General features: G+C 45.1%; 1 protein-coding gene across 1 annotated transcript in view; it reads left to right on the forward strand.

The window, feature by feature from the left end:
• trappc14 (trafficking protein particle complex subunit 14) overlaps window positions 1-26,126 on the forward strand; it is a 71,329-nt gene that overhangs the window by 1,190 nt on the left and 44,013 nt on the right. Inside the window, exon 2 of the mRNA XM_048620022.1 lies at window positions 9,853-9,960. Coding sequence (XP_048475979.1) covers window positions 9,853-9,960 — 108 coding nt within the window. The remainder of the gene's footprint in view (window positions 1-9,852; window positions 9,961-26,126) is intronic.

Consider the following 26,126-nt stretch of genomic DNA (forward strand, 5'->3'; position numbering starts at 1 on the left):
CATGGGGTGTCGGGGTGTGCCATTCTGGCGCATGGGGTGTCGGGGTGTGCCATTCCGGCGCGTGCGGTGTGCCATTAGGCACATGGGGAGTTGGGGTGTGCCATTCCGGCGCATGGGGTGTCGGGGTTTGCCATTCCGGCGCATGGGGTGTGCTATTCTGGCGCATGGGGTGTGCCATTCTGGTGCTTTGAGTGTCGGGGTGCAAATCCAGTGCCACTGGGTATCAGGGTGTCGCTGTTGGAATGCATTGTGTGCCATTGGGTGTTGGAGTGCCAGCTGGTTGTACCGGGTGTTATTGGGGTTCAGGGTGCCACATGCGTGCTAGTCAGGTCTATTGGATGTCAGGATGCCGGTGGGGTGCGTAGGATGTCATTGAGTGTCAGGGTACCACCTGTGCTTTAGAGGTTGGGGTGCCAGTAAAGATGCATTAGGGCTGAGGGTGTCAGAGTGCCAACTGGGTGTTTTGGGTGTCAGGGTGCTGGTCAGGTGCATTGGTGAAGTGTGCACTGGATGTTGGTTGCAGATCTTGCCCCTAAGTGTAGACGCGAGATGCCTGTCAATCTCGCATAGGGTTCATGTAAATTATGCTGTGTGGTGGTGTGTAGTGTTTTGAGTGAGTGGGAGTTTCCATCTGGTTGCATTAGGTCATTCTGGGGCAATCATGGATGTGCTGATGGTGCAGGGCTGGCACAAGTTGCTTCAGGCCCTGGCATGATGGTCACAGTTAGTTGAAAGCTGGTGGAGGCACAGATGTTTGAGAAGTTACTATTGCATCCAGGAGGGTGCTGGTAAACTCTGACTCCACTGTTGCCAGGGGACTAACTGTGAACATAATTCGCAGTTCTGTGATTCAGATGTAGCCTATGTTCAGAAACGCTCAAGGACTTTGATTTTGCCTGTTAGGTGACTAGAATAGTGAAACTTGCAGGGTCCCAGCACTTCCTCATTAATTTGAGTTCACACTTTGTGTTGGTAGCACTTCCGATAAATCCATGTACCACTTCTGCTTTCGAATTGTTGAGAGATATGTTCATTCAGTATGTTTGCAAGTGCAAATCAAAGTCTATTTGCTGCATTGTTTAGCTACAGTGTTTTGGCATTTAGCGTTATAGGTAATATCACTCTAGCACGTGAGCTCGAGATAGGATCAGGAAGAGACCATTTGACCTGTTCCTCCATATTGTTCATGGCAGATCTTGGACTTGGAATCAATTTGCTGCTCGCTTCTCCTACTCCTTGATTCTTGAGAGACTGATCCCAAGCTGATCTATATTCAATAATGGAGCTTCCCAACCCTCTGAGGGAAAGAATTCCAAAGATCTGCCAACCACAGAGTGAAGGAACTTCACCTCATCTGAGTCCTAAACGATCAGCCCCTTATCCTGAGACTGTCAACCTCCCACACCCTTCTGTGTTCTAGATTGTCTGACCACTGGAAACAAGCTCCTGTCAAACTCCTTCAGATTTCAATGTGATCGCCTCTCATTTTTCTAAATTCCAGAGAATATTGACCTAATTTACACAACCCCTCAGTCTATCGGGCAACCCCTTCACCCCAGGATTCAATCTAGTTGAACCTTCGCTGTCCGACCTCCAATACAAGCACGTCCTTCCTCAGATACGAAGACCAGAATTGCGTACAATATTCCAGATGAGATCCGACCAAAACCGTCTAACAATTGTAGCAAAACACCTTTATTCCTGTACTCCCAATCTGCCTGTAATAAAAAACAGCATGCCATTTGTAGTGTAAAATGCAGTTGCCAAGCCATTTGAGTGTCTCTTCTAAAAATACTGTGTCCTGTCTGTGCTCCAAACCATTGACCCAATCCATTTGAGACAAGGCATGCAGAACGAATTGCAATGTGTAATTTTCACGAACCACTGGCAATATTTACTATTGTAACTGCTTATTCTCGCTCCTGGCAGGGACAATGCATGCTCCACTGCACAATCAAGGGTTTCTAGTAGTTAGACGATCCACCTATGTGAGAAAAGTTTCAGCATGGAGCAGTCCCTCACAACTTAGGCCTGCAGTCATAGATAACTGTGAGGTGCTGCATTTTGGAAAGGCACGTCAAGGCAGGACTTAATGGTACAGTCCTGAGGAGCATTGCTGAACAAAGAGACCTTGGGGTGCAGGTACATAGTTCCTTGTAGGTGGAGTCCCAGATAGACAGGGTAGTGAAGAAAGTGTTTGGCATGTTTGCCTTCAATGGCCAGTGCATTGAGTATAGGAGTTGGGAGGTCATGTTGCGGCTGTACAGGACATTGGTTAGGCCACTATTGGAATACTGTGTTCAATTCTGCTTTCCCTGCTATAGGTAAGATGTTGTTAAATTTGAAAGGGTGTGGAAAAGATTTTCAGGGCTGTTGCCATGGTGGGGGGGAGGGGGGGAGGGTTTGAGCTACAGGGAGAGGCTGAATAGGCTGCGGCTGTTTTCCCTGGAGCATCGGAGGCTGAGGGGTGACCTTATAGAGGTTTGTAAAATCATGAGGGGCATGGATAGGGTGAATATGTCAGGTCTTTTTCCCAGGGTAGGGGAGTCCAAAACTAGAGGGGCATAGGTTTAAGGTGAGAGGGGAAAGATATAAAACCGACCTAAGGGGTAACTTTTTCACACACAGAAGGTGATGTATGTATGGAATGAGATGCCAGAGGAAGAGGTGGATGTTGGTACAGTTACAACATTTAAAAGACATGTGGGTGGTTATACGAATAGGAAGGGTTTAGTAGCATAAGTGCTGGTAAATGGAACTGGATCAGTTTAGGATATCTGGTTGGCATTGATGAGTTGGGCCGAAGGGTGTGTTTCCATGCTGTACAGCTCTGTGACTCTATGCAGTCTGACAATGCCTTGAACTTATTTTTGTCCTTATGCTTAGATCCCTCCATGCCCCCGAATCTCTCCTTAGTGTAGCTTAACTTTGGAAGTGGGAGTGCTCATATGTTTACAGCCACTTCTGCATCCCCAATTTCCATTGCTGCATTACTGACGGCTGTGCCTTCAGCTATCTCTGTGCAATTCCTTGTCTAAAACCATTGTGCCTCTCTCTCTCTTCCTCGAAACCTACCAAACAGTTGGTCGCCTATCCCTTTGCCATACTGGTATTGGAGTGCTTCCCACATGAAGGTTTAAGATTACAGCTGCCTTTGAGTGACCTGCTCCACCTGTGTTCAAATTTATTCTGCACTTGTGTGAGTTTGGTTCGTAGTGTTATTAGATCTGATGAATGTGGTTATGGTTTTAAAACCCATCTTAAACCCGTGGTGGGGGGGGAAGAAAGGACAAAAGCTTCGCCTTGTATTGTCGGAGGTGAAGTTTGCCAGAGGCTTGTTATCATAATCTTGCCCACCTGTTCAGGACAGGTTCTGAGAAGGATCCCGTGCAATATTTGAGTAAGGGCTGAGATTTCTGTGGTGTCTTGACAAGCATTCTTCTGTCAGCCAGCACCCAGAACTGATTACCTAGTAGTGGTTCTACCACGTTGAATTGTGTGTTTGCAATTTGCCTGTCTTGTTTCCTGATTGAGTGGCGATTAGTCAGTAAGAAAACACGCAGTGGTGATACAGCGACACGTGTACCACTGGTAGATACATTTCAGTTCTTTGCCATTTGGTCCCTTGACCCAGTGGTGCAGCACAGAACCCTTTCCGTGGATTGATGTCTTACCAGGGTGGACAGGCCCGAGTATTCCAATGATGCCGAGAGCGATGCTGTCAAGGACTGGCTGGGTCACCCATGATGGCCAAGTCAGAATTGGATACATCGCCATCCAGAACAAGCCCTCAGCAGCGATTCAGACAAAAGATATTCACGTGATATCAGCAACTGTGACGGTGGATGAAGGCCACAGGAGATCCCCAGATCCCCAGGCGTTGAGGCTTCCTTACCACTGAAACTGGATCTACCTTTTGTCAAGGACCGTATGTCTGCTGACGTACGCCGACATTCCCATGTTAAAAGATGACCTGCACAAAATGTGTACCTAGAAGATTTCAGTCCACTCCCCCTACAAACCACAAGCCCTGTGACAGTTGAGAGGTGATAGGGACAGGATTGCGAGATATGCAAGGTCCTAACTTTGGACTGGCACATGGGTGGTGGAGTTTAACTCAGTTGTTTCTCTCCTGGAATAGGAACAGAGCATTTCAGCAGCTTTCCTCACGCCCGATTGACTCTGCTCACCCCCCACCTGGGGGAACGGGCTGGTAAAGGTGCCCTAAAAATAATCTGTTCCATCGTCAACCCGACTGGAAATCCGCATCCTGCAGGCTCGTTAATCTGCGGTTGGAAACTCAAAACTCAGTCTCCGAATCTGGAATGTACAAATCCTCGTGGGCCACATATGAGGAAGCTCGGAAAAGGAATGCCAGCGATGGCAAGGCCAAGGATCAACTCCATCTCCTGGAGACACCCGCGGTTGGAGACCTGGATGTAGGAATGGACTCATCAACCACACACAACCCATGACCGGTGACGCAGAATTTCCGAGGTGCGCGGCCGTGCAGTCATCCTAGTTAGTGAGTGATTACCAGCCGCAGCACGCAAGGGAGGCCTTTTGTGACTGAGCTGGCTGTTTGAGAGATCTATCTGGAGCTTCACTCCCTATAAAATCTTGGCAAACGTTTCCCTTGGGATACAGGTTTTAACAGGCTCTTTTGCAAACAGTTCCAAACTGATGATTTCCTGTAGGCTGCTCCCTGAATTGTGAGGACGTGCACTTGTCCATTCGACTTTTTGAGCCTGTTCCAGCATTCAGTTAGGTTCTGGCTGATCTGTACCTGAACTCTGTTGACCCGTCATTCCTCTATGTCACGCGACAAGCCAAAATCCCTAGCCCTTCCACATGCTATGCATTGTGCTGATGCCAGGCATTTTATTATTCTTAGATAAGAAAATGGAATGGCTTGCTTGGCCATTTCAGCAGCTGAGTCAACCACAATGCTGTGGGTCTGGAGTCATGTGTAGGCCAGACCAGGTAAGGATAGCAGTTTCCTTCCCACAGGACATTAGGAACCAGATGGGTTTTTCTGACAGTTGACAATGGTTTCATGGTCTTCATTAGACTCTTAATTCCAGATTCTTTATTGAATTCAAATTCCACCATCTGCTGTGATAGGCTTTGAACCCAGGTCCCCAGAACAGTAGTTTCTGGATTAATAGTTTAGCAATAATGCCACTAGGCCATCGTCTATGCTAGTTAGAAGTTGTTGACACTGTGGTCCACTTTTAGATTTGTCTTTGTGTCTTTTAGGTGGGATTTTAAGTAGGTAGCAGGACCTCCATAACAGTTGGCAAATAGTTGATATCCGTACTGATTTCTTACGACTGTTGGAAAACTGTCCAGTAACCAGGGGGCTTTATTAGAAAGATCAAGCTTGCATTTATATAGCACTTTACATAGGCCCATGATGTTTGAAGTACATTACAGCAATTGAATTCCTTTTAGTTGCTGTTACAATGTGAGCACCCATGGCAGCCATTTTGTGCACATCCCCACGAGCAGCAATGGAATATAAACCAGATAAATCAGCCTTTACTTTTGAAAAAGAGTCATGTTGACTGGGAGGATAAATGTCAGTGTGAAGCTGCCAGCTGTTCTCTGAATCGACAGAGGGTTTGTAACCTCACTTGCAAGACATCATCCCCAACAGCGCTGCACTCCCTCTGTGCTAACACCAGGAGTGTCGGCTTGGACCCGATTTCAACCAGAAATGAGACAGTTGGTAACCTGCTGAGCCAAGGCTGACTTCCAGAATATCTTTACGGGCAAACTGCGTCACCACCTCATGGGCTGTTGGAGCAATTGACAAATTGAATCAATAGCTTGTTCCTTCCGTTGTCTGTATCATGTGGGCGACAGACTGTACTCACACCAGCCCAGCTGGCAAAACTCAAAACAAATTGTCCATTTTTGAATGTGAATCCATGACTGGGCAGCACTAAGAGAACAATCCCTAGTGCGTTAATATCTACACTAACATTGAAGGCAATCGATCGAATTAATCTATCCGCTCCCCCCACCCCCCAGAAGTGACATGCATTCATTCACAAGATGTGCACTCTGCAAGCTAAAGAAACATGACTAGGCCTTTCTTAATCACCTAGGAGCTTTAGCTCCTCGTTGCTTTATCTATGGTGAAACATCAACTAATCATCACTGACTTGGCAACCAAGTGTGTAGTATAAGTTGTGATAGTTTGAAATTTGGCATTATTATTTTGGTAACACATCTCTCTTTACGGCAAGCAGTATACCGATAATGTTTCAGTCATTGGGTCATACAGCACAGAAATAGACCCTTTCGTCCAACCAGTCCGTGCCAACCATAATCCTAAACTAAACTAGTCCCACCTGCCCATGCTTGGCCCATATCCCTCCAAACATTTCTTATTCGTGTACTTATCCAAATGTCTTTTAAACATTGTAACTGCACCCACATCCACCACTTCCTCTGGCAGCTCATTCTACACACGAACCTCTCTGTCTTTTAAAAAAAAAAACTGCCCCTCATGTCTTTTTTAGAATTTTTCTTCTCACCTTAAAAATATGCCCTCTAGTCTTGAAATGCCCCATCCGACAGAAAGACACCTGCCATTCACCTTATCTGTGCCCCTCATGGTGTTATAAACCTCTATAAGGTCACCTCTCAGCCTCCTTTGCTCCAGTGAGAAAAGTCCCAGGCTATTCTGCCTTTCTTTATAACTCAAATCCTCCATTCCCAGTAACATCTTGATAAATCTCTTCTGAACCCTCGCCAGTTTAATAATATCCTTCCTATAACAGGGCGACCAGAACTGGACGTAGTACTCCAAAATAGGCCCCACCCACATCCTGTACGACCTCAAACTGATACCCAACTCCTATACTCAAAGATCTGTGTTTGTTTATTTATTTATTCCAAGTTTCTCCCTTCATGCACAGGCTGTTGGGTGTATAACGTTATAAACCAGCCCATCAGTAAGATAATACTGATGGCTAAATTTTCCAACATGTGTCGTTAGTTAGTGACCCATATGGAGAAGCTCTATTTTAAGATGCCTCGTCTCTCTTGTTATGATCCCAGGTGATGTTAATATTGGGCAAGTTAGATCCCAGTCTAAAATTTGGCTTGATAGATTTTTAAAAAACTTAACAAGGTCATCACACAACTGAGCTTAGACTTTCGCAACCTCGACTAAACTCTTCAGGGTTCTAAGTAAACACTTCTGGTGTGGAGATTTCAAACCCAAATCCTTATTCCGAGGTGATGTAATTCCTAACGGTTCTAAACGGTCTGTTTTCTTCAGGAGAAACAGTTTCATGCACATAATCTGCAAACTGAAAACAAAAAGCTTTCCAAGCTATGTGTTCGTCCCTTAAGCAAAAAAAACTTGATCTTTCTAAACAGGTAGCAAGCTAATGTGCCTCAATGTTTACTCTGCTCGTAAAACTCTGCCAATGCAAACAAATTTCCTTTATTATCCGGTGATGACTTCTATATTACAGAAAGTTGAAAGAAAATGGCTCCTGAAATACGGACAGGGTTTATCACTGACTCCCTTCATATGCACACACCAAAACCCACACGCCACCAGTTCAAAATCTGAACTTTTAAATAAATGATAAAATGTATATAAATTACACTTTCCCACTTCCTCCTTTTCTGGGGGAATGCAGCAATAACTTGCATTCACGTAGTGCCTTTTAACATACCGGAATGTCGAGCATGTTGCACATTGACAGAATTGGACAAAGCTTGACGGGAAGATAACAGGAGAAGGAGACCAAAAACGTTGCTCAGAGAGAGAGATGGAGAGGCAACAAGAGAGTTGGGAAGAAACTTATGGGGCTTGAGGACTGGACAGCTGAAGGTAACATGATAAGACAGAGTGAGAAGCTAGAGCTGGAGAAACATCGCAATCTTGTATAGTTGTAGTGTTGGAGAATGTTGCAGTGCTGAACAGAAGGGGGGCCAGTGATGGTTCCGATTACTATCATGGGTTGGCTCGGGGGATTGTTTGGCTGTGACTTCTGGGTTGTGAAGAAGGTTTTTACCTGAATTCTGTGATGGGTGTGAGCTTTCGCATGCAGACTCCCTCGTATAAACAAAAACAGAAATTGCTGGAAAAGCTCAGCAAGTCTGGCAGCATCTGCGGAGAGAAATCAGTGTTAATGTTTCAGGTCTAGTGACCCTTCCAGACCCCTCCATAGATACTCCCGGCTTTCGCAGCAATTTCTATTCTTGTTTCTCATTTCCAACACCTTCAGTTCTTTTGGTTTTTGTTCTCATAGCAGTCTACTCTGGAATGGTTACCTCTCCGATTGCAGTCAGTTCATAACATTTAAACGTCAGCTTTGCGAAGTCACTAGGATAATTTTAAATTAACAACTGACCGGGGTTGATGGTTCTTCCAACGCCGTGCACTCCTTAATCGTTCATTCAACAGCTAGATCAAAGACTGAAAGGAAATTGCTTAAACAGATAACGTTGTGCACTCAACCAGCTACACCACAGTATGCTTAAATGTCCATTGTATGGTTCAATAATGTTGTGTTTTAGTTAACAAAGGAATGATTAATAGCAGATTAGAGTTAAACCAGCACAAAGACCAGTAGAGTGAAAGCTAGAAGAGGTGGTAGAAGCAGAGACGAAAACAATGTTTAAGAGGCATTTAGACAGATATGTGAACAGGCAGGGAATAGAGTGATATGGACCACGTGCAGTCAGATGGGATTAGTTTTGAATAGCTCGGCACAGACGTGGTGGGCAGAAGGGCCTGTTCCTGTGCGGTATTGTTCTGTGTTCTTTATGAAATGAGAATTTTCAGTTGATTGTACCAGCAAACAAATCTATGATGACAGGGAGGTAATGCTTGTGTTGTTGGGGAAATACAAAACAAGATGGTATAATCTTTAACACGTTACGTTCAAGAGCAACACATACTTCCAACAAAATGTCACGAGACCCTTCTCTACTCTCGCCCATCGAGAAAGCTAAGATCGAGAGATTTTTTTAAAGTCAAGTCACCAACAATTGCACAGAAAATGCCAGTAAATGGTGCTGTGATCAACCTCAATCTGATTCAGAGGCAGAACTAGCCAGTGTGGCTGAATTTCTTTTTAATTAGTGCACGGTGTGGGGGTATCTCAATCTTATCAGCGTTTATTGGCCACCTCCTGTTCCTGTTTTCTGACCACTGAGGAACATGACAAGCTTCTGACTCACTGCTCAGCCAAAGAGTTTTGATGGGCCTCTTAAAAGAGGCAGAGACTAAAAGATTTCCGGAGCTTGGGGCCCAGGTAGCTGAAAGTCAGAAATCACACGACACCAGGTTATAGTCCAACAGGTTTATTTGAAAACACAAGCTTTTGGAGTCTTGCACCTTCTTCAGGTGTTAGTGAGAGAGGTAGTATCAGACACAGAATTTGTAAGTAAAAGGTCACACCACTGATGAGGATGTATTAAACAAACCGAAGGTGCTGATAAATCTTTAATCATTTAGAAGGTTTTAATTGATTAGTATGTATATGTAAATCCCCAAATTCCTTTGCCCTGGGAGAACTAAACGTTTTATCGGTGTAAAGAAGAGGTTACATTTTAGGTCAGACAATGCATGCTAGGTATGAAGCCTTGTTTAGAATCTGTTTGTGTCTTGGTTTGGAGTCAGACTGGTTTTATTTCTAAAGTAGGAATTTATAAAACGCCATATTGACTGACTGTCTATAAATTGTGTGCTTTTTGAACAAAATAGAATGTATCCGCAAATACAGATTCACCCCATAGATTCACGTGTTTGTGTGTGTGTGTGTGTGTCATTTTTGATCCTGCCCACCCCAGTCCAACACCGGCTCCTCCACATCACAGGTATCTGAAGGAAGTGCTGCCAATCAGGGAGCGATGGAAGTTGTGGATGTTCAAGATGCTGGAATTGGAGGAGTGCACAGATCTTGGAAGGTTGTGGGACTGGGACAGGTCACGTAGAGGTTTGTAAATCACAGAATCCCTACAGTGTGGAAGTAGGGCCTTCGGCCCATTGGGTCCATACCAACCCTCCAAACAGCATCCCACCCAATCCCACCCCCCTACCCTATCCCTGTAATCCTGTATTTCCCATGGCTAATCCATCTAGCCTATACATCCCTGGACACTATGGGCAATGTAGGATGGCCTAACCTGCACATCTGTGGACTCTGGGAGGAAAACCATGCAGACACGGGGAGAATGTGTAAACTCCACAGAGACACAGCCTGAGGCTGGAATTGAACGTGGCTCCCTGGAGCTGTGAGGCAGCAGTGCTAATCACTGCCCAACTGTGCCATCCTAAATGTGGGTGAGAAAAGTGAGGCGTTAATTGATCAGAGGATGTTGTATGTCAGCAAAGGGTTTTTCTGGGACGTTACCATTGTGCCTATCTCTCAACCAAGGCAGCCCAGGTTAGAGGCCCACCTACTCCAGAGGTGTGACGTAGCTTCTCTGATCAGAAAGTATGTGGTGAGCAAGGGGTTATGTGTAAATGGGACTGAGTTATGACATAGTGCAGCCGATCTCAAATTTGTGGAGAGTATAATGTGGGATTGCATTGGGATAGTAGCATCTCGATGTAACAAAGGCATGAAGGAAGGTTTCAGCAGCAGGTGAGCTGAGGCTGAGACAGAGCCAGACCCTTGAAAGATCTGGATTGAGGTTGCACACAGCCCAATGGCCTTGATGATACAGGGTTGTAACGTTCTGGCTCATAATGTGAGAAACCTTTTCATTGCGATTAAATTAGTGAGTTAATCTCTCTGTAATGAATTGAGTTGACTGCAGTACGCTGCTGGGATTGTACAGCTTTGTGTAGAATATAGCTTGGGGCACAGTGTGACAGGTTGGGCCACGCTGCATGTTCAACACCAGCTCCACGATTAAAGTTCTGAGTGATTAAGGCGGTGACAGAAAGTGTAACTAATGTGTCAGTGCCTTGAAGGTACATCAGAGTCTGATTTATGCTCTTGTTGAGATTTCCCATTGGGCATTTTTCTGACTATATCCTTTGTGTCTACTGATATTCTTGTTCCAGCCAAATTTTCTGTTCTGCAATAGACCTGGGACAAGGTAGCCTTAGTACTTATATTTTTGGACTGATTCATCCTGAGGTCTGGATTAATTTTCGGAGGGAATTCAGATTCTACTGCTGAGTTAAATTGAGTTCATTAAATTAGTTTTACTTAACTTGGGGCTGGAATTTAAACAATTAGTGCTCTTAATAATGACTGCAGAGCTATCGTTGTTGTAAAATCCATCAGGTTCACTAATGCCCACAGATGGTTGACCAGAAATATCTCTTAGTGTCCACGTGTTGAACTGCTTGATACATAACTTGTTTGGGCTCGTTCTGAATGCACCTTTGTTGGCCACCTTGGGATGGAAATAGACCCCAGAGTATCTGGCTCCAATGCAGGGTTGCTACCCACTGCATCATAGGACCAGAAAAAACACAGTGTGGAGCTGAAGGAACACAGCAGGCCAGGCAGCATCAGAGGAGCTCCTCTGACTTCTTACTTCCACTTCTTACTTATACAAGACAATATTTACATATATTTGAGGCACCAGGAGATGCCGATAACCAAATGGACCCCCATTTAACTTTGGCAGAAAGACCTCAGGTGGTGGTCTTTCCCCACTGTGCCTTGGCGGCAGCTGCCCCAAGTTTTAGTGTTTCCCTCAGCACGTCCTCCTGGACCTTGGAATGTGCCAGTCTGCAACACTCTGTCAGGGTCAACTCCTTGCTCTGGAAGACCAACAGGTTTCGGACAGACCAAAGAGCATCTTTCACCGAGTGGATGGTCTTCCAGGTGCATTCGATATTTGTCTCAGTGTGCATCTCGGGGAACAGACCGTAGAGCACAGAGTCCTGCATCACGGAGCTGCTTGGGATGAACCTCAACAAAAACCACTGCCTCTTTCTCCAGACTTCCTTTGCAAAGGCACATTCCAGCAGGAGATGCGTGACAGTGTCTACCCCCTCACAGCTGCTTCGACGGCAGTGTGCGGTGGAGCAGAGAGTCCGGGAGTACGTAAAGGATCTCTCAGCTACTGCCCTTCTCACCACCAACCAGGCGATGTCTTGGTGCTTGGTGGAAAGTTCTGGTGATGAGACATTCTGCCAAATGACTTTGACAGTCTGCTCTGGGGACCACGTGCCAGGATCCGCCCTCTTCTTTTTCCCTCAGGGTCTCGAAGATGTTACGTGCTGACCAGTCCCTGATGGACCTGTGGTCAAAGGTGTTTTTCTCTGCAAACTTCTCCACGAAGGACAGGTAGTATGGAACGGTCCAACTACTTGGAGTGTTCCGCGATGCAACACTCAGTCGAGGTTAGCTTCAGCTCTGAACCCACAAACGCCTGAATCAATTCCCATTCTGTCATTAAGGCAACTGTGTGGCTGTCTTTTGTATGAGGGTGTTTGTCACATCCCTCCCTCAGGCAGTTGGGAAAGATATTGCGTTGCTATTTCGTTGAAGAACAGGGATGTTCTCTGTGGTTTGCTGGGCCAATAATTATCTGTCCAGCAACGTAACTAGGTAAGGAAAACTGAAAGAACGGCGGATGCTGTAAATCAGGAACAAAAACAAAGTTGCTGGAAAAGCTCAGCAGGTCTGGCAGAATCTGTGAAGGAGAAAACAGAGTTAACGTTTTGGGTCCGGTGACCCTTCCTTAGAAAACACTGAGAAAACACAAAGAAAACACTGTCCCGTCATTTGCTGTTGTAAATGCACTAGCTACTCTGCCATCTCTAAGTAACTACAATTCTTCCTTGGCAAGTATGGATTTTATAAGCTTTTATTTTAAGCTGTTGCCTTTTACTGCCCTTGTATCACCATGCTGACAGTTTCTGAGAGAGGAGGGGAAGTTTGTTAAACTACTTTTAGTTGACCTGCACTCTGTTTTTTATTATACTGCTGCTGGTTTAGTGTTGCAGTATTTGAGTTGCAAAGACTTTGTGTGTGATCGCTGTTAGTCTGTGGGTGAGGATAAATTGCTGTGGTTACCATTAATCGGTTCCCCCAAGCCCCACATGAAAGCCCCCAGCATTAGGAGAGTTGCAAAAAGGGTTGATTTGACAATGTTCACAGATGTTGAGAATTTCCCATTTAGAAGCCGTTCATTTGTTTCTCTACCTCCAGGCTAACATCTTGTTTCTTTTCCTGTGAGTAGAATGATCCAGGGAAACATTTCAGATTTGTTTTTTTAACTGTTTGACATTTTCATTTGTGCGATTGTAGACCACTTAAATTTTGCACCCTCTCAGCAAAAACACTGTTCAAAATACTGGCGCACGTTGGGTTCTGATTCCCAGAAAGCCTGAGGAATCCTCTCTGTAAATCAGAAAATTGCTGGACAATTCCCTGTGCTGTTCATTTCGTTTGAAAATTTTTTGAAATATTAAACAAAAGCATTTGCTTCTTTCCTGCTGCTCCTGCCTGCTTTCCCTTAGCAGCCCCACACACCCCATCTCTGTCATCTCCTCCATATCTATGACTGTCAGATCTAAGTGTCTAGCTAACATAGTGTCTCGAATGAGATGAGCTGGGTTGTCCCTATTTTGTGTTTACTCCACGGCTGAGCGACCAAAGGACGTGGAGAATTCTAAGGATTCTCAATCCCCCTAAGTGAAGAAATTCCTCCTCTTTCCAGTCCAAAATGGCTTCCCTGATCCCAAGACTGTGACCTGTATTTCTGTGACCTCTAAAGCCTGGGGAAACAGTTTCTCCACCTATAACCTGTCAAGCCCTCTAAAAATTTTACTTCAGTGAGATTCTTCTCAACACTGGCCTGTTCTATAGGCCCATTGTAGTCAATCTCTCCTCATGGAACAGCCTCATTCTAGTGAACTTGGATTTCGCCCTCTGTGAGGCAAGTATATCCTTCCTTACATAAAGATTTGATTTATTACTGTCACCATGTACCTAGGTACAGTGAAAAGTTTTGTTTTGCGTGCAGTACAGGCAGATCATACCGTACCAATAACAGAACAGAGTGAGGAACACAATGTTATGGCTGCAGAGAAGGTGCACAAAGAGCGAGGTCAACATTAAATTTGAAATTTGAGAGGTCCATTCAGAACTATAAAAACGTGGGGAAGAAGCTGTTCTTGAATCTGTTGGTACTAGTATACAAACTTTTATATCTTCAGCCCTTTGGAGGAGGGTGGAAGAGCGTATTCCTGAAGTGGGAGAGGTCTTTGATTAACGAAGCCAAAAGTGTACACAGTTCCCCAGGTGTGGTCTTCCCCTGGGGATGGAGGGTCGGGGGGAGCGCAGTGTGAAGAACTGGGGCAACAGTTCAAGAATTAGGACTGACCCTTTGAGACTGAGTTGAGAATATTTTTTCTGCTCTCTGAAGATTGTTAGCCTGTTGGATGCCCCTCCCCAGAGAGACGTAGAGGGTTAGTTAGTTGAATATTGAGTTACATATTTGTTCAAGGGAGATGGTTGTTAGGCCTAACCCTGTCAAGGCAAGAAAGTGGCATTGAGCCCACAATCCTATCAAGGAGTGGAGCAGGCTTGAGGGGCTGAATGGCCTACTTCCTTTTACCTATCTATATTCTTGTTTTTGCTCGTCATTCAACTGTAAAGGCTTAAGTGCAACTTATTCAACCCTATCTTGTGTCTAAAATAGATGACATTTCTCATTTGACCTTGTCTGAGGTATAGCTTTGAATAGTGCTGGGCATGCAGTGGCTTACTGGGATAAATCATTGAGAATATTAGCTCCATAACTCACTCGTGTTGCAGAAAATGGTTAGGTTCTTGGTCCTGACATTGGCTAAGGTTTATTTTCCAGCAATGTACCAAGCCTGTGTCTCATATTTTATAATAAATGCAGCCTGACTCCAGGTAAACACGGTATTACTGCAGAGCACTTAGAATCTAGAATATTTACACCCCTTAATGTTTCATGCTGGAGCAGAACATATTCATCACTCTGAAGTAATTTGCAATTCCACTTAATCCTTTTATTGCTCAGAGCTTCTGGTTTTGACAGGCATCATTTTTTCATGATGTGGAGGTGCCAGTGTTGGACTTGGGTGGACAAGGTCAGAAATCACAAGACACCATTTCTAACATCATTTTTTCATTCATTCACGGGTTGTGGCAGTTGCTGGCCAGGCCCAACATTTATTGCTCATCCCTAATTGCCCAGAGGACAGTCAAGAGTCAACCATATTGCTGCTGGTCTGGAGTCACATGTAGGCCAGACCAGGTAAGGATGGCAGTTTCCTTCTCTAAAGGACACCAGCGAACCAAATGGGATTATCTGACCATCGACAATGGATTCATCGTCATCAGTAGATTCTTTATTCCAGACTTCTAGTGAATTCAAATTCCACTATGTCGCAACAAACATTACCTGGGCCTCTGGATTAACATTCCAGTGATAATACCACTAGACCACCTCCCTATATGCAGCACTGAAGGAGACCATTTGGCCCATTGTGCCTGAACTAGCTCTTTGTAAGTGCTGTTCAACTAGTATCCTGCCTCATTGCCCTGCAAGCTTGACCTTTCCAAGTATTTATCCAGTTCCTCATGAGGAATGTGCTTCAGGCAATGTATTCGAGATCTCACCAACCTGTTAATTTAGTTTAAAAAAATAACCTTCAGTGTTCCTAAGGGGCAATCGAGTGAAAATTCTCACTGATTGCTGTTTTGACATCTGAAATAGAACTAGACATTGCTTCAAGCACAGAGCAGCTCAATACAATATCCGGTTCGGTGTTCAGTCTTGGAGGGGTGTGGGGAGCTGGAGTCTGTGCTGGAGTAAGTTAGAAAAACCAACTGTTTTGTTGTTTTTGCTTCTCAGCCAGACACAGCACTTCTTGTTCTGTGGGCTTGCATCGGATTGCATTACATGGGATGTACAGCACAGAAACAGGCCATTCAGCCCATCTGTCTATGCTGGTGTTTGTGTTCTTTCACCTTATTATTGTGTCATAGAGTCATATAGCACAGAAGCATACTTTTCGGTTCAACTTGTCCACGCCGACCAAGTTTCCCAAACTGAACTAGTACCACTTGCCTGTGTTTGGCCCATATCTCTCTCAACCTCTCCTATTCATGTCCCTGTCCAAATGTCTTTTAAATGTTGTAACTGTACCAGCCTCCTCCACTTCCTCTGGCAGCTTGTTCCATACATGCACCACCCTCTGCATGAAAAAGATGCCCTTCAGGTTCCTTTTAAACCTTTCCCCTTCACTTTAAACCTCTGCCCTCTACTTTTGGACTCGCCTACCCTGGGAAGAGACCATGGACCTTATCCATGCCCTTCTACTCCTTTCTCTCACATGTATTTATCCAGCTTCCCCTCAAATACTTTTGTGCTATTCACCCCAACTGCTCCCTGTGGTTTGAATTCCACTTCCTCAGCACTACCTGGATAAAGAAGTTTCTTCTGAGCTCCCTGTGGGGTTTATTCAAGACCATTTTCCATTTATGGCCTCATTGTTATAACCTCTTAGTTCTGACAACATCCCTATAACCCTTTTCACCTAACATTGATTTGATTGGTTTGCATAATTACTGTCATGTGTACCGAGGTGCTAAAAAAGGTGTTGCCTTACATACTTTACAGGCAGATCATACTATACAACTGCATCAGGGTAACACGACAGAGTGTTACAGTCGTAGAGAAAGTGTAGAGAGAGATGTCAATGTTAACATTTAAGAGGTCCATTCAAAAGTTGATAACAGCAGGGAAGAAGCTGTTCTTAAATCTGTTTGCACATCTATACAAACTTTTATATCTTCTCCCCTACGGAAGAGGGTAGAAGAGAATATGAGTATGTTGGTTGCTTTCCTGAATTTGCAGGAAATATGAGCTTGGGCTCGCAATTGACACAGCTGGTTCCATCGAACTCATAGCACCAGCCAGGCCCCTTCACTGCATTGCCCTGTATCTGGCTTTATTTAATGGGAAGACTATTGATTGTCAGCTATTGGAACAGGGAGAGGCCATTTGGCCCTTCAATCTACTTTTATGAGCCATGGTTGAGTAACAATGCCTCATTGCTCTCTGCCGAGCTTTTGGTCACTTTCCAAATTTCTCCTTGTGTGGCTGGGCGTCAGATCTTGTTTGTTAATCGCTCTCACAAAGAGCCACGGGAAGGTCCCTCTTTGTTAAGAGGAGCTACGTAAATGCAGGGGGTTAAAACCACCATCAGTCGCCCCTCCCTAATGAGAGAGCAGCCTGATAGTCCTCTGGGACTATGATGGCTTTACCTTTCACTTTGTGGCAAATTGATACAGCCTCACTGCTGATGTGAGGGAAGGATTGTGGAGGCTGATTGTGTCCACTTTTCCTATGGGCAACAATGGACAAGTTCCAAAGTCTGGTCTCACAAAGACCCAAGTGCTGTTCCTTTCATTTCGGTTTTTGCCGATTTCCCCTAAACGTGGAAAGAATACACATTTCAGCCACCAATTACACAACCCGATGCCTTAATATCATCGAAGGGTGCTGTTATATAACTGTGTGGCTGAGAGCACATCGCAGGCTCGAATTCAGATCATCAGTTGCCCCTTTATAAATCACAGCAAAGCTGGAACTACAAACAAATTACATGGGGATCGGAAATGAATTACTGCTTTTAACCTGCTGGAAAACATTACTTTAAGTTCCTGATTTTTTTTTTTAAAATAGTTTCTTTAGGAAGCTATTTTACTGCTTGGAATCATCAGAGAGTTAGGATGCAGGAGGGTTAGGGCACAGGAGGGTCGGAGGGTGAGGGCGTGGAAGGGAGCCATTCAGCCCATTGTATGAGTGCTGGCCCTCTAAGGAGCAACTTGGCTAATCCCACACCCCTGCTTTTCCCCCATAACCTTACATTTTCATTTCCTCTGTGAGGATTATTAAACTACACCATTTGAGAAGTCATGATAGAGTTTGTTGCCTCCACCACATCCTTAGATGGTGTATTGAATGGGAATGATTCATTGTAACTTGCATTTGCCTGTGAATGATACAGTCGAATACAGCGAAAAGCTTCAACTGGATCCACAATCCGGCTCCATTTTGAATAACTTAAGAATAAGAAGGTATAACCGAGGGAGTCTATCTTTGTTCCTCTACCTCTGCCATGGCTCACCAACGATACCCGTGCTTCCACCTCTCCTTTGTCACCTGCACTGGATCCATCAATGTCGGACTCGCCACTGTTTGGGTGCCATCTCTTCGCCACTGGGCCCACCTTGCCCCGCAACCAGGAACGTAGAACATAGAAAAGTACAGCACAGTACAGGCCCTTCGGCCCACGATGTTGTGCCGACCTATTATCCTACTAAGATCAGTCTACCCTGCATGCCCTACATTTTACTATCCTCCATGTGCCTATCCAAGAGTCGCTTAAAAGTCTCCAAAATATCTGACTCCACTACCACTGCTGGCAGCGCATTCCACACACCCACCACTCTCTGTGTGAAGAACCTACCTCTGACATCTCCCCATACCTTCCTCCAATCACCTTAAAATTATGCCCCCTCATAATAGTCATTTCCGCCCTGGAAAAAGTCTCTGACTATCCACTCTATCTATGCCTCTCATCATCTTGTAAACCTCTATCAAGTCACCTCTCGTCCTTCTTTGCTCCAATGAAAAAAGCCCTAGCTCCCTCAACCTTTCCTCATAAGACCTGCCCTGCAGCCTAGGCAGCTTCCTGGTAAATCTCCTCTGCACCCTCTCTAAAGCTTCCACATCTTTCCTACAATGAGGTGACCAGACCTGAACACAATATTCCAAGTGTGGTCTAACCAGGGTTTTATAGAGCTGCAGCATAACCTCACATCTCTTAAACTCTATTCCCCTGCCAATGAAAGCAACACACCATACGCCTTCTTTACAACCCTATCAACTTGGGTCGCAACTTTGAGGGATCTCTGGACGTGGACCCCAAGATCCCTCTGTTCCTCCACACTGCCGAGAATCCTGCCATTCACCCTGTATTCTGCATTCAAATTCGACCTTCCAAAATGAATCACTTCACACTTTTCTGGGTTGAATTCCATCTGCCACTTCTTTGCCCAGCTCTGCATCCTGTCAATGTCCCATTGCAACCTACAACAGCCCTCCACCCTATCCACAACTCCACCAACCTGTCGCTGGGTCCGCTGCCAGGGCTGCCACTGCCTTACCAAGAGTCCTGTTCTGGCACCCCCCCACCCCCCACTCCCTCCCTTCGAGTGCTGGGGCGGTGTCCTGGCTGCCACCAGCTCTGTTTCCGATTGCCATCAGGAGCCACGTCTGCCGCTACCGCCATTCCTTGCACTCTCTGCTGTGCCGATACCACTGACTAACCTGCCGCAAAAGGCTTTAATGAAAAGAAAAACGAGTGGAAAAATAGAAAGAGAGCAGAGGTAAAGAGGAAGAAAGCAGATGGGAGTCGGGCTCGAGAGCCCCCACGCAGCCCTGCTACTCCGCCGCCATCTTGAATAATCCTACTCCATGGCTTCCCAAAGTGTGGGCCAGGATCGCAAGTTGAAATTTTCCGAGATAGCATTGACTGATCTCCCCCCTCCCTTCCCCACCGCCAAAAGAATAAACAGAGCTGACTGCGGGTTCCTGAGCGTTTTCACGCCTGTAAATGGGGTGACAGTGGGGAAGTGCTTACGAAGCATTGTCCTGATCATTCGCTGTGTTAGGTTTTCTTTGGGACAGCTCCGGTTCTTCTGGCCAATCGCCTTACATTGGTATCCTCTGGTTTTTTGACCCCTGTGTCAAAGGGAATGGTTTCTTTCTTTTTAGCTAGTCCTGGCCCCAAGTGATTTTCAACTCCTCGATGAAATCTGCTGTCTGAGGAGAGCAGTCCCCAACCTCCCCAATCCATCAATGGAACTGAAGTCTGTGCAACTTGCCTCAAGTGCGATGCCTGTGCTCATTGTTTATGGGATCTTCCTGTGCTGCCATGTCCACCACCTTCCACAAGCCAAGTGAGCCATTTCACTTTTAAGTGCAGGATGCACCGAAAGATGGAAATTGGATCATTTCAGGATTCTAGAGGTTTCACAGTGCAGGATGCTGTAACGATTGGGGCATGCCCATTACATTCCTTCCTGGGACAAACGTGAGGGGGCAAACAGACTGCTCCTGCTATGAGTGTAATGTTAGAGGGTTCTGGCCTCATTGCTGCCAGCTGTTTCCACACAGAGGGTTGGAAAGCTGCAAATACACTGCTGTTGTGTGGTTCCTAGTTACTGGGTAGAGGCGTAAGCCCAAGGGCAGACCAGCCTTCTCTCAAATGAGTGGGGAGCTGGGGAAGCCTATAATAACAAGTATTTATATAGCGTGTTCAGCGATAGTTAAATATCCCAAGCACCTCTCAGAAACTTAATCCAAAAAATGACTTCAAGCCAGGTAAGATGATACCGGCATCAGTATCAAAATTCTTGGCCAACTAAGTTGGCTTGTTTTTATATTCATTTTGTAGGATGGGGTGTTGCTAGCTGGGCCCATCCCTAGGTGCCCTTGAAGGTGGGGGTGAGCTGCCTTCTTGAACCGCTGCAGCCCACCTCCTGTGGCTTGACCCACAGTCCATTAGGGAAAGAGTTTCAGCGACAGTGAAGGCACAGTGATATCTTTCGACGTCAGGATGGTGAGTGGCACAGAGGGGACCTTGCAGGGGATGATGTTCCCATGAATCTGCTGCCCTTGTCTTTCTAGGTGGATGTGGTCATGGGTTTGGAAGGAGCTGTCTGAGGATCTTTGATGAATTTCTGCAGTGCATCTTGTAGATGGTACACACTGCTACTACTGAGCATCGGTGAAGGAGGGAGTGAATGTTTGTGGATGTGATGCCATTCAAGTGGGGGCTGCTTTGTCCTGGATGGTGTTGAGCTTCTTGAGTGTTTTTGGAGCTGCACCCATCCAGGCAAATGGGGAGTATTCCATCACACTCCTGACTTGTGCCTTTTCAATGGTGGACAGGTTTTGGAGAGTCAGGAGGTGAGTTACTCTCTGCACTATTCACAGACTCTGACCTGCTTTTGTAGACACTATTTATGTGGTGAGTCCAGGTGAGTTTCTGGTCAATGATAACCCCTAGGATGTTGATAGCAGGGGGATTCAGTGATGGTAACACTATTGAATGTCAAGGGGCAGTGGCTAGATTGTCTCTTACTCGTGATGGTCATAGGCTGGCATTTGTGTGGCATGATTGTGACTTAAAGAGGATTGAAAAGGAAGAGGCAGGGGTGTGGAGGTTGGAGAGCTTTATGGGGGGAATGCTTGAGCCTAAGGCCCAGGTAGTTGAAGGCTGAACTCCCGGGGGTGGAGTACATAGAATCAGAGACGTGCAAGAAGCTAGAATTGAAACAAACAAGGGTTCTCGGTGGATGACTGGAGAAGGGCACAGAGAACAGGAGGGCCAGGCAGAGAGGGGTTTGAAATCGAGGTGGACTACAGGGGATGTGGCAACATGTGGACTGGACTTAGTGCAAGCTAGAATGTGGCAGTGGGGCTGTGGATGAGCTTGAATTTACAGAGGGAAATCTTGTTCCAAGCAATGTTTTACTACCTATTTTTGATCGACTGTGCTCAGCTACACACTTAGATATGCAAGATCAGACCAGAATGACACAATGTTGTGCAGCTTTGAGAGCCGTCATGGTGCGGTGGTAGTGTCCCTTCCTTGGATCAAATCCCAGCCGCACTAGAGGTGTGTCGTACTATCTCTGAACAGGTTGGTTAGAAAATATCTACCTCGCTGTGGGTCTGGTAGCGAGCAAGAGTGATCCGAATCCCACACCAGTTCCTATCCTGTCATTAAGCATCATAGTCACAGCGATGTACAGCATGGAAACAGACCCTTCAGTCCAGCTCATCTATGCCGACCAGATATCCAAAATAAATCTAATCTCATTTGCCAGCATTTGGCCCATACCTCGCTAAACCCTTCCTATTCATATACTCATCCAGATGACTCTTAAATGTTGTAATTGTACCAGCCTCCACCACTTCCTCTGGCAGCTCGTTCCACATGCATCACCCTCTGCATGAAAAAGTTGCCCCTTAGGTCCCTTTTAAATCTTTCTCCTCTCGCCATAAACCTATGCGCTCTAGTTTTGGACTCCCTTACTCTGGGGAAAAGACTTTGGCGATTCACCATATCTATGTACCTCATGATTTTATAAACCACAACAAGGTCACCCCTCAGCCTCCAATGCTCCAGGGAAAATAGTCCCAGCCTAGTCAGCCTCTCCCTGTAGCTCAAACGCTCCAACCCTGGCAACATCCTTGTAAATCTTTTCTGAACCCTTTCAAGTTTCACAACATCTTTTCTATAGCAGGGAGACCAGAATTGCATGCAGTATTCCAATAGTAGCTTAACCAATGTCCTGTACAGTTGCAACATGACCTCTCAACTCCTATACTTAATGCCTTGACAAATAAAGGCAGGAGTACCAAATATCTTTTTCATTATTCTGTTTACTTGTGACTCCACCTTCAAGGAACTATGAGCCTGCAATCTGATGTCTCTTTGTTCGGCATCACTCCCCAGGACCCTACCATTAAGTGTTCAAGTCGTGCCCTGATTCACCTTTCCAAAATGTATCATCTCACATTTAGCTTATTCTACGGCTCAGAATCAGGTTCTGAACAAACTGGGATCATCAAACTCAAGAGAAAGAGCCGTGGGAAGCAGTTGAAATTGTAAATGAGCGTTGAAGTGTTGAGTCACATCCCTACAGCATATTGTCCATGTCACGAAGCTGTGTTGTACATACTGGAAATAGACAATGGAAAATGACACCACTAGGATGTTGAGTGGGTTTCACTTAGTTTAATAACAGCTTTGGAGAGCAATGATGTTTGAGTGTAATCTATTGCCTTTTTTTTGCAGAAACTTAGCACTCATTAACTGCTGCTATTCTGTCAGCAGAAAACGTTGTTTGCATAATTTATTTTGGTGCAGAACTGTTGCTGCATTGCTGCATTTACTTCTGCAAAAAAAAAACTGACTTCAGTATTTCTCTTCCTTCCCCCACCTCTTGGTGTGATGATAAACAGTTTAATCACGTTCAAAGGAATTGGGTGATAAATCTTTGCCCATCTCATCTGCTGAAGGAGAGGCTTGTGTAACTACGGCATATCAATGGGTTTCAAATTGGCTGTGAAAACTCTTTTCTACGCAGGGGTCGATATTTTTGTGTTTAAATGATCTAAAGACCTACTTCCAAGACAATCCTTGCACATGGGCTAGGTCTGACAACCCCCACAGCTGCTGGCACTGTCGGAACTTCTGTAGAATTCCGGTTGGATTTCTCGGAAGAAGGAAAAATTATCCCTGCTAATTTAACTAATGTAATTTTATTTAGATGTAATCATTTATTTACACTTTTTAATGGATAAAGAGAAGAAACACTGGCTACGTTCCAGATTCTCTTAGACGTTTGTGCACTTGTAATGAGTTAAGTTTTCTCCTGTGCAAAACTCTCTGCACGACAGAGATGCTCTCCTTATTGAGTAACAATTTATATAATGCAGAACTGGGTGATAAAGCTGTTTACACAGCGTTGGCTTAATTAAAAACTGGTGTGGTCCGGGTCAGTTTCCTGATTGTTGTCGCTTACTCAGTGCTTGGGAGAAACACCTGGACAGATCTGAAGGTGGACCAAGACTACCTTGTACAATCATTCGCCCCCTTAAGTCTGCTGCACCCATTCAATTGGATCATGGCTGTTCTGCCCTCATATATATTCACCTCCTTTCATCTAGATCCCAGTATAATAGTCTCTGTCATGATTGATAACTTTTGGATAGAATCAGACTTCCAGTAATTAGCTGAAAGGCTGACATGACGTGAGTGTGTGTTTTAAACTGTTGACTATAACAAATGACATTTTAAAAAAAGAACTTGACAAAACTCTATTTCCTTCTTGTAGGTAACCTATGCGTTAAACTACAGGAAGTTATAATTCCCTCGTATGCTTATCGCTCATTGCATTCTCCGCAGAATTGCTCCTTCTGGTAAATCATTCCCAATTATTGTCCAAAGCTATTATAGGAAGGATATTATTAAACTGGAGAGGTTACCGCCAAGCAATGCCAGGAGGGTCTAGGCCCGAAACGTCAGCCTTCCAGCTCCTCTGATGCTGCTTGGCTTGCTGTGTTCATCCAGCTCTACACCTTGTTATCTCTAATGCCAGGATGTTGCTGGGAATGGAGGGTTTGAGTTAAAAGGAGAGACTGCATATGCTGGGACTTTTTTCACTGGCGCATAGGAGGTTGAAGGGTGACCTTTATAGAGGTTTATAAAATCATGAGGGATATAGACAAGGTGAATAGCAAAGGCCTTTTCCCTGAGATGGATAGGGGGCATATTTTTAAGGTGAGAGGAGAAAGATTTATGGAAGACATGAGGCAACGTTTTTACACAGAGAGTGATTGGTGTGTGGAATGAACTTCCAGGGATAGTGGTGGATGCGGGTACAGTTACAACGTTTGAAAGATATTTGGATAAGTACATGAACAAGAAATGTTTGGAGGATATGGGCCTGGAACAGGCCAGTGGGACCAGTTTAGTTTGGGATTATGGTTGGAATGGGCTGGTTGGACTGAAGGGTCTATGCTGTATGACTCTGTGACAATGACTCTGTGTTAAATAGATTAGCCATGCTGAATTGCACCTTAGTGTCCAAGGGTGTGCTAGGCTACATGGGTTAATGCAGGGTTACAGGGATAAGGTGGGGTTGTGTGTCTGCGTGGGGTGCTCTTCGAAGGGTCAGTACAGATTCGATGGATCAAGTGGCCTCTTCCTACACTGTAGGGTTTCCATGATTTTGTGAATTACTTTCAGTTTTCAGTAGGTCCCCGTATCCCCAGTTCCACCGAGTAGTAACTTTAACAATAGACAGGTGTTTTTCTCAGTTTCCTGAGAGTTTCTTAAGTCTCTTCTAAAATGTGGAGCTGACAATTCGATAATTTGAGAGTCTGTCTGACCTGGCTGTTTGTCCCAGGTGAGAATTTTTCATCTTTCAGCAAGGTGCTTCACTTGGGCCCCTTAGTCCCAGAACAACTCAACCAGGTTTGTTAGCAGACAGCGTTTGGAACAGTGACATTCCTTTCTCAGTGTGTTTTATTTAAAAATAGATGTACAAGCTGAATCAACTTTAATATTCGCGCACCCATAACCTAACAAACCCTACTGATCTCAGTGCTGAAAGCTCCAGATGACCCCCAGCAGCCTTTTGGAAGGAGGACATTCCAGATTCCCCTTTGTATGCGGAAGTAAGGGCTCCCTAATTTCCCACTGAACATTTGAATGTGGCCTCTTGTTCTCCATTACCCAGTGAAAAGAAATACTTTGTTGGGCTCCATCGTGTGGAATCCTTTGAAACACCTTGATCTTTTATGAGCCGAATGCAAGCCGTGTTTCAGCCGCAGTGTGATCCTCTGTATTGCTCTGTGATACAGCCTCCAAGGGCTGTAGAGATGCTGTGCCCTAAGCACATGTCCCAGCTGAACCACACTGGTTCTGTATAAGCTTGTACAAACTACGGGCAGTGATAGGCCATATGGTCCACAGTGTCATCTCCAGAGTTCGGTAAGATCATGGCTGATCTGTTTGAATTGAATTAGCTTTATTGTCATGTACTCATGCTGGTACAGTGAAAAGTTTACAAATCGCCACTTACGGTTCCATCTTGGGTACAAAGGTACTTAGGTATAGATCCCTAAGTACAAATTCTTAGTGGGGAAGAAAGGTAGAAAAATGAAGAGCACCCAGAGGAAACCCACGCAGACACATGGAGAATGTGCAGACTCCACACAGACAGTCACCCGAGGGTGGAATTGAAATCAGCCCCTGACTTTGTGAGGCAACAGCACTAACCACTGAGCCGCTCAAATGATGTGCAAATGAAGCAGGGGTAATGAGAGAGAGAGGGGAAGTGGAGATTGGGAGGATGAAGGAGGGGGAGAGAGAGAAGGGAAAAAGATGGAAAGAGGTAAGGAACAGAAATGACGGGAGAGTGGAAAATGTAGAAGCTTGAGGGAAAAAATATCAAATTATCATTTAATCTGTTAAATGTGTCATCGCAGCCAATTCCTTAGTCATCTGTCTCTATGATAAAGAGCAGCAAGATAGGAAAGATTAAAAAGCCAGC

The sequence above is a fragment of the Rhincodon typus genome, chromosome 45 (genome assembly GCF_021869965.1).
Source record: "Rhincodon typus isolate 14 chromosome 45, sRhiTyp1.1, whole genome shotgun sequence".
NCBI lineage: Eukaryota > Metazoa > Chordata > Chondrichthyes > Orectolobiformes > Rhincodontidae > Rhincodon > Rhincodon typus.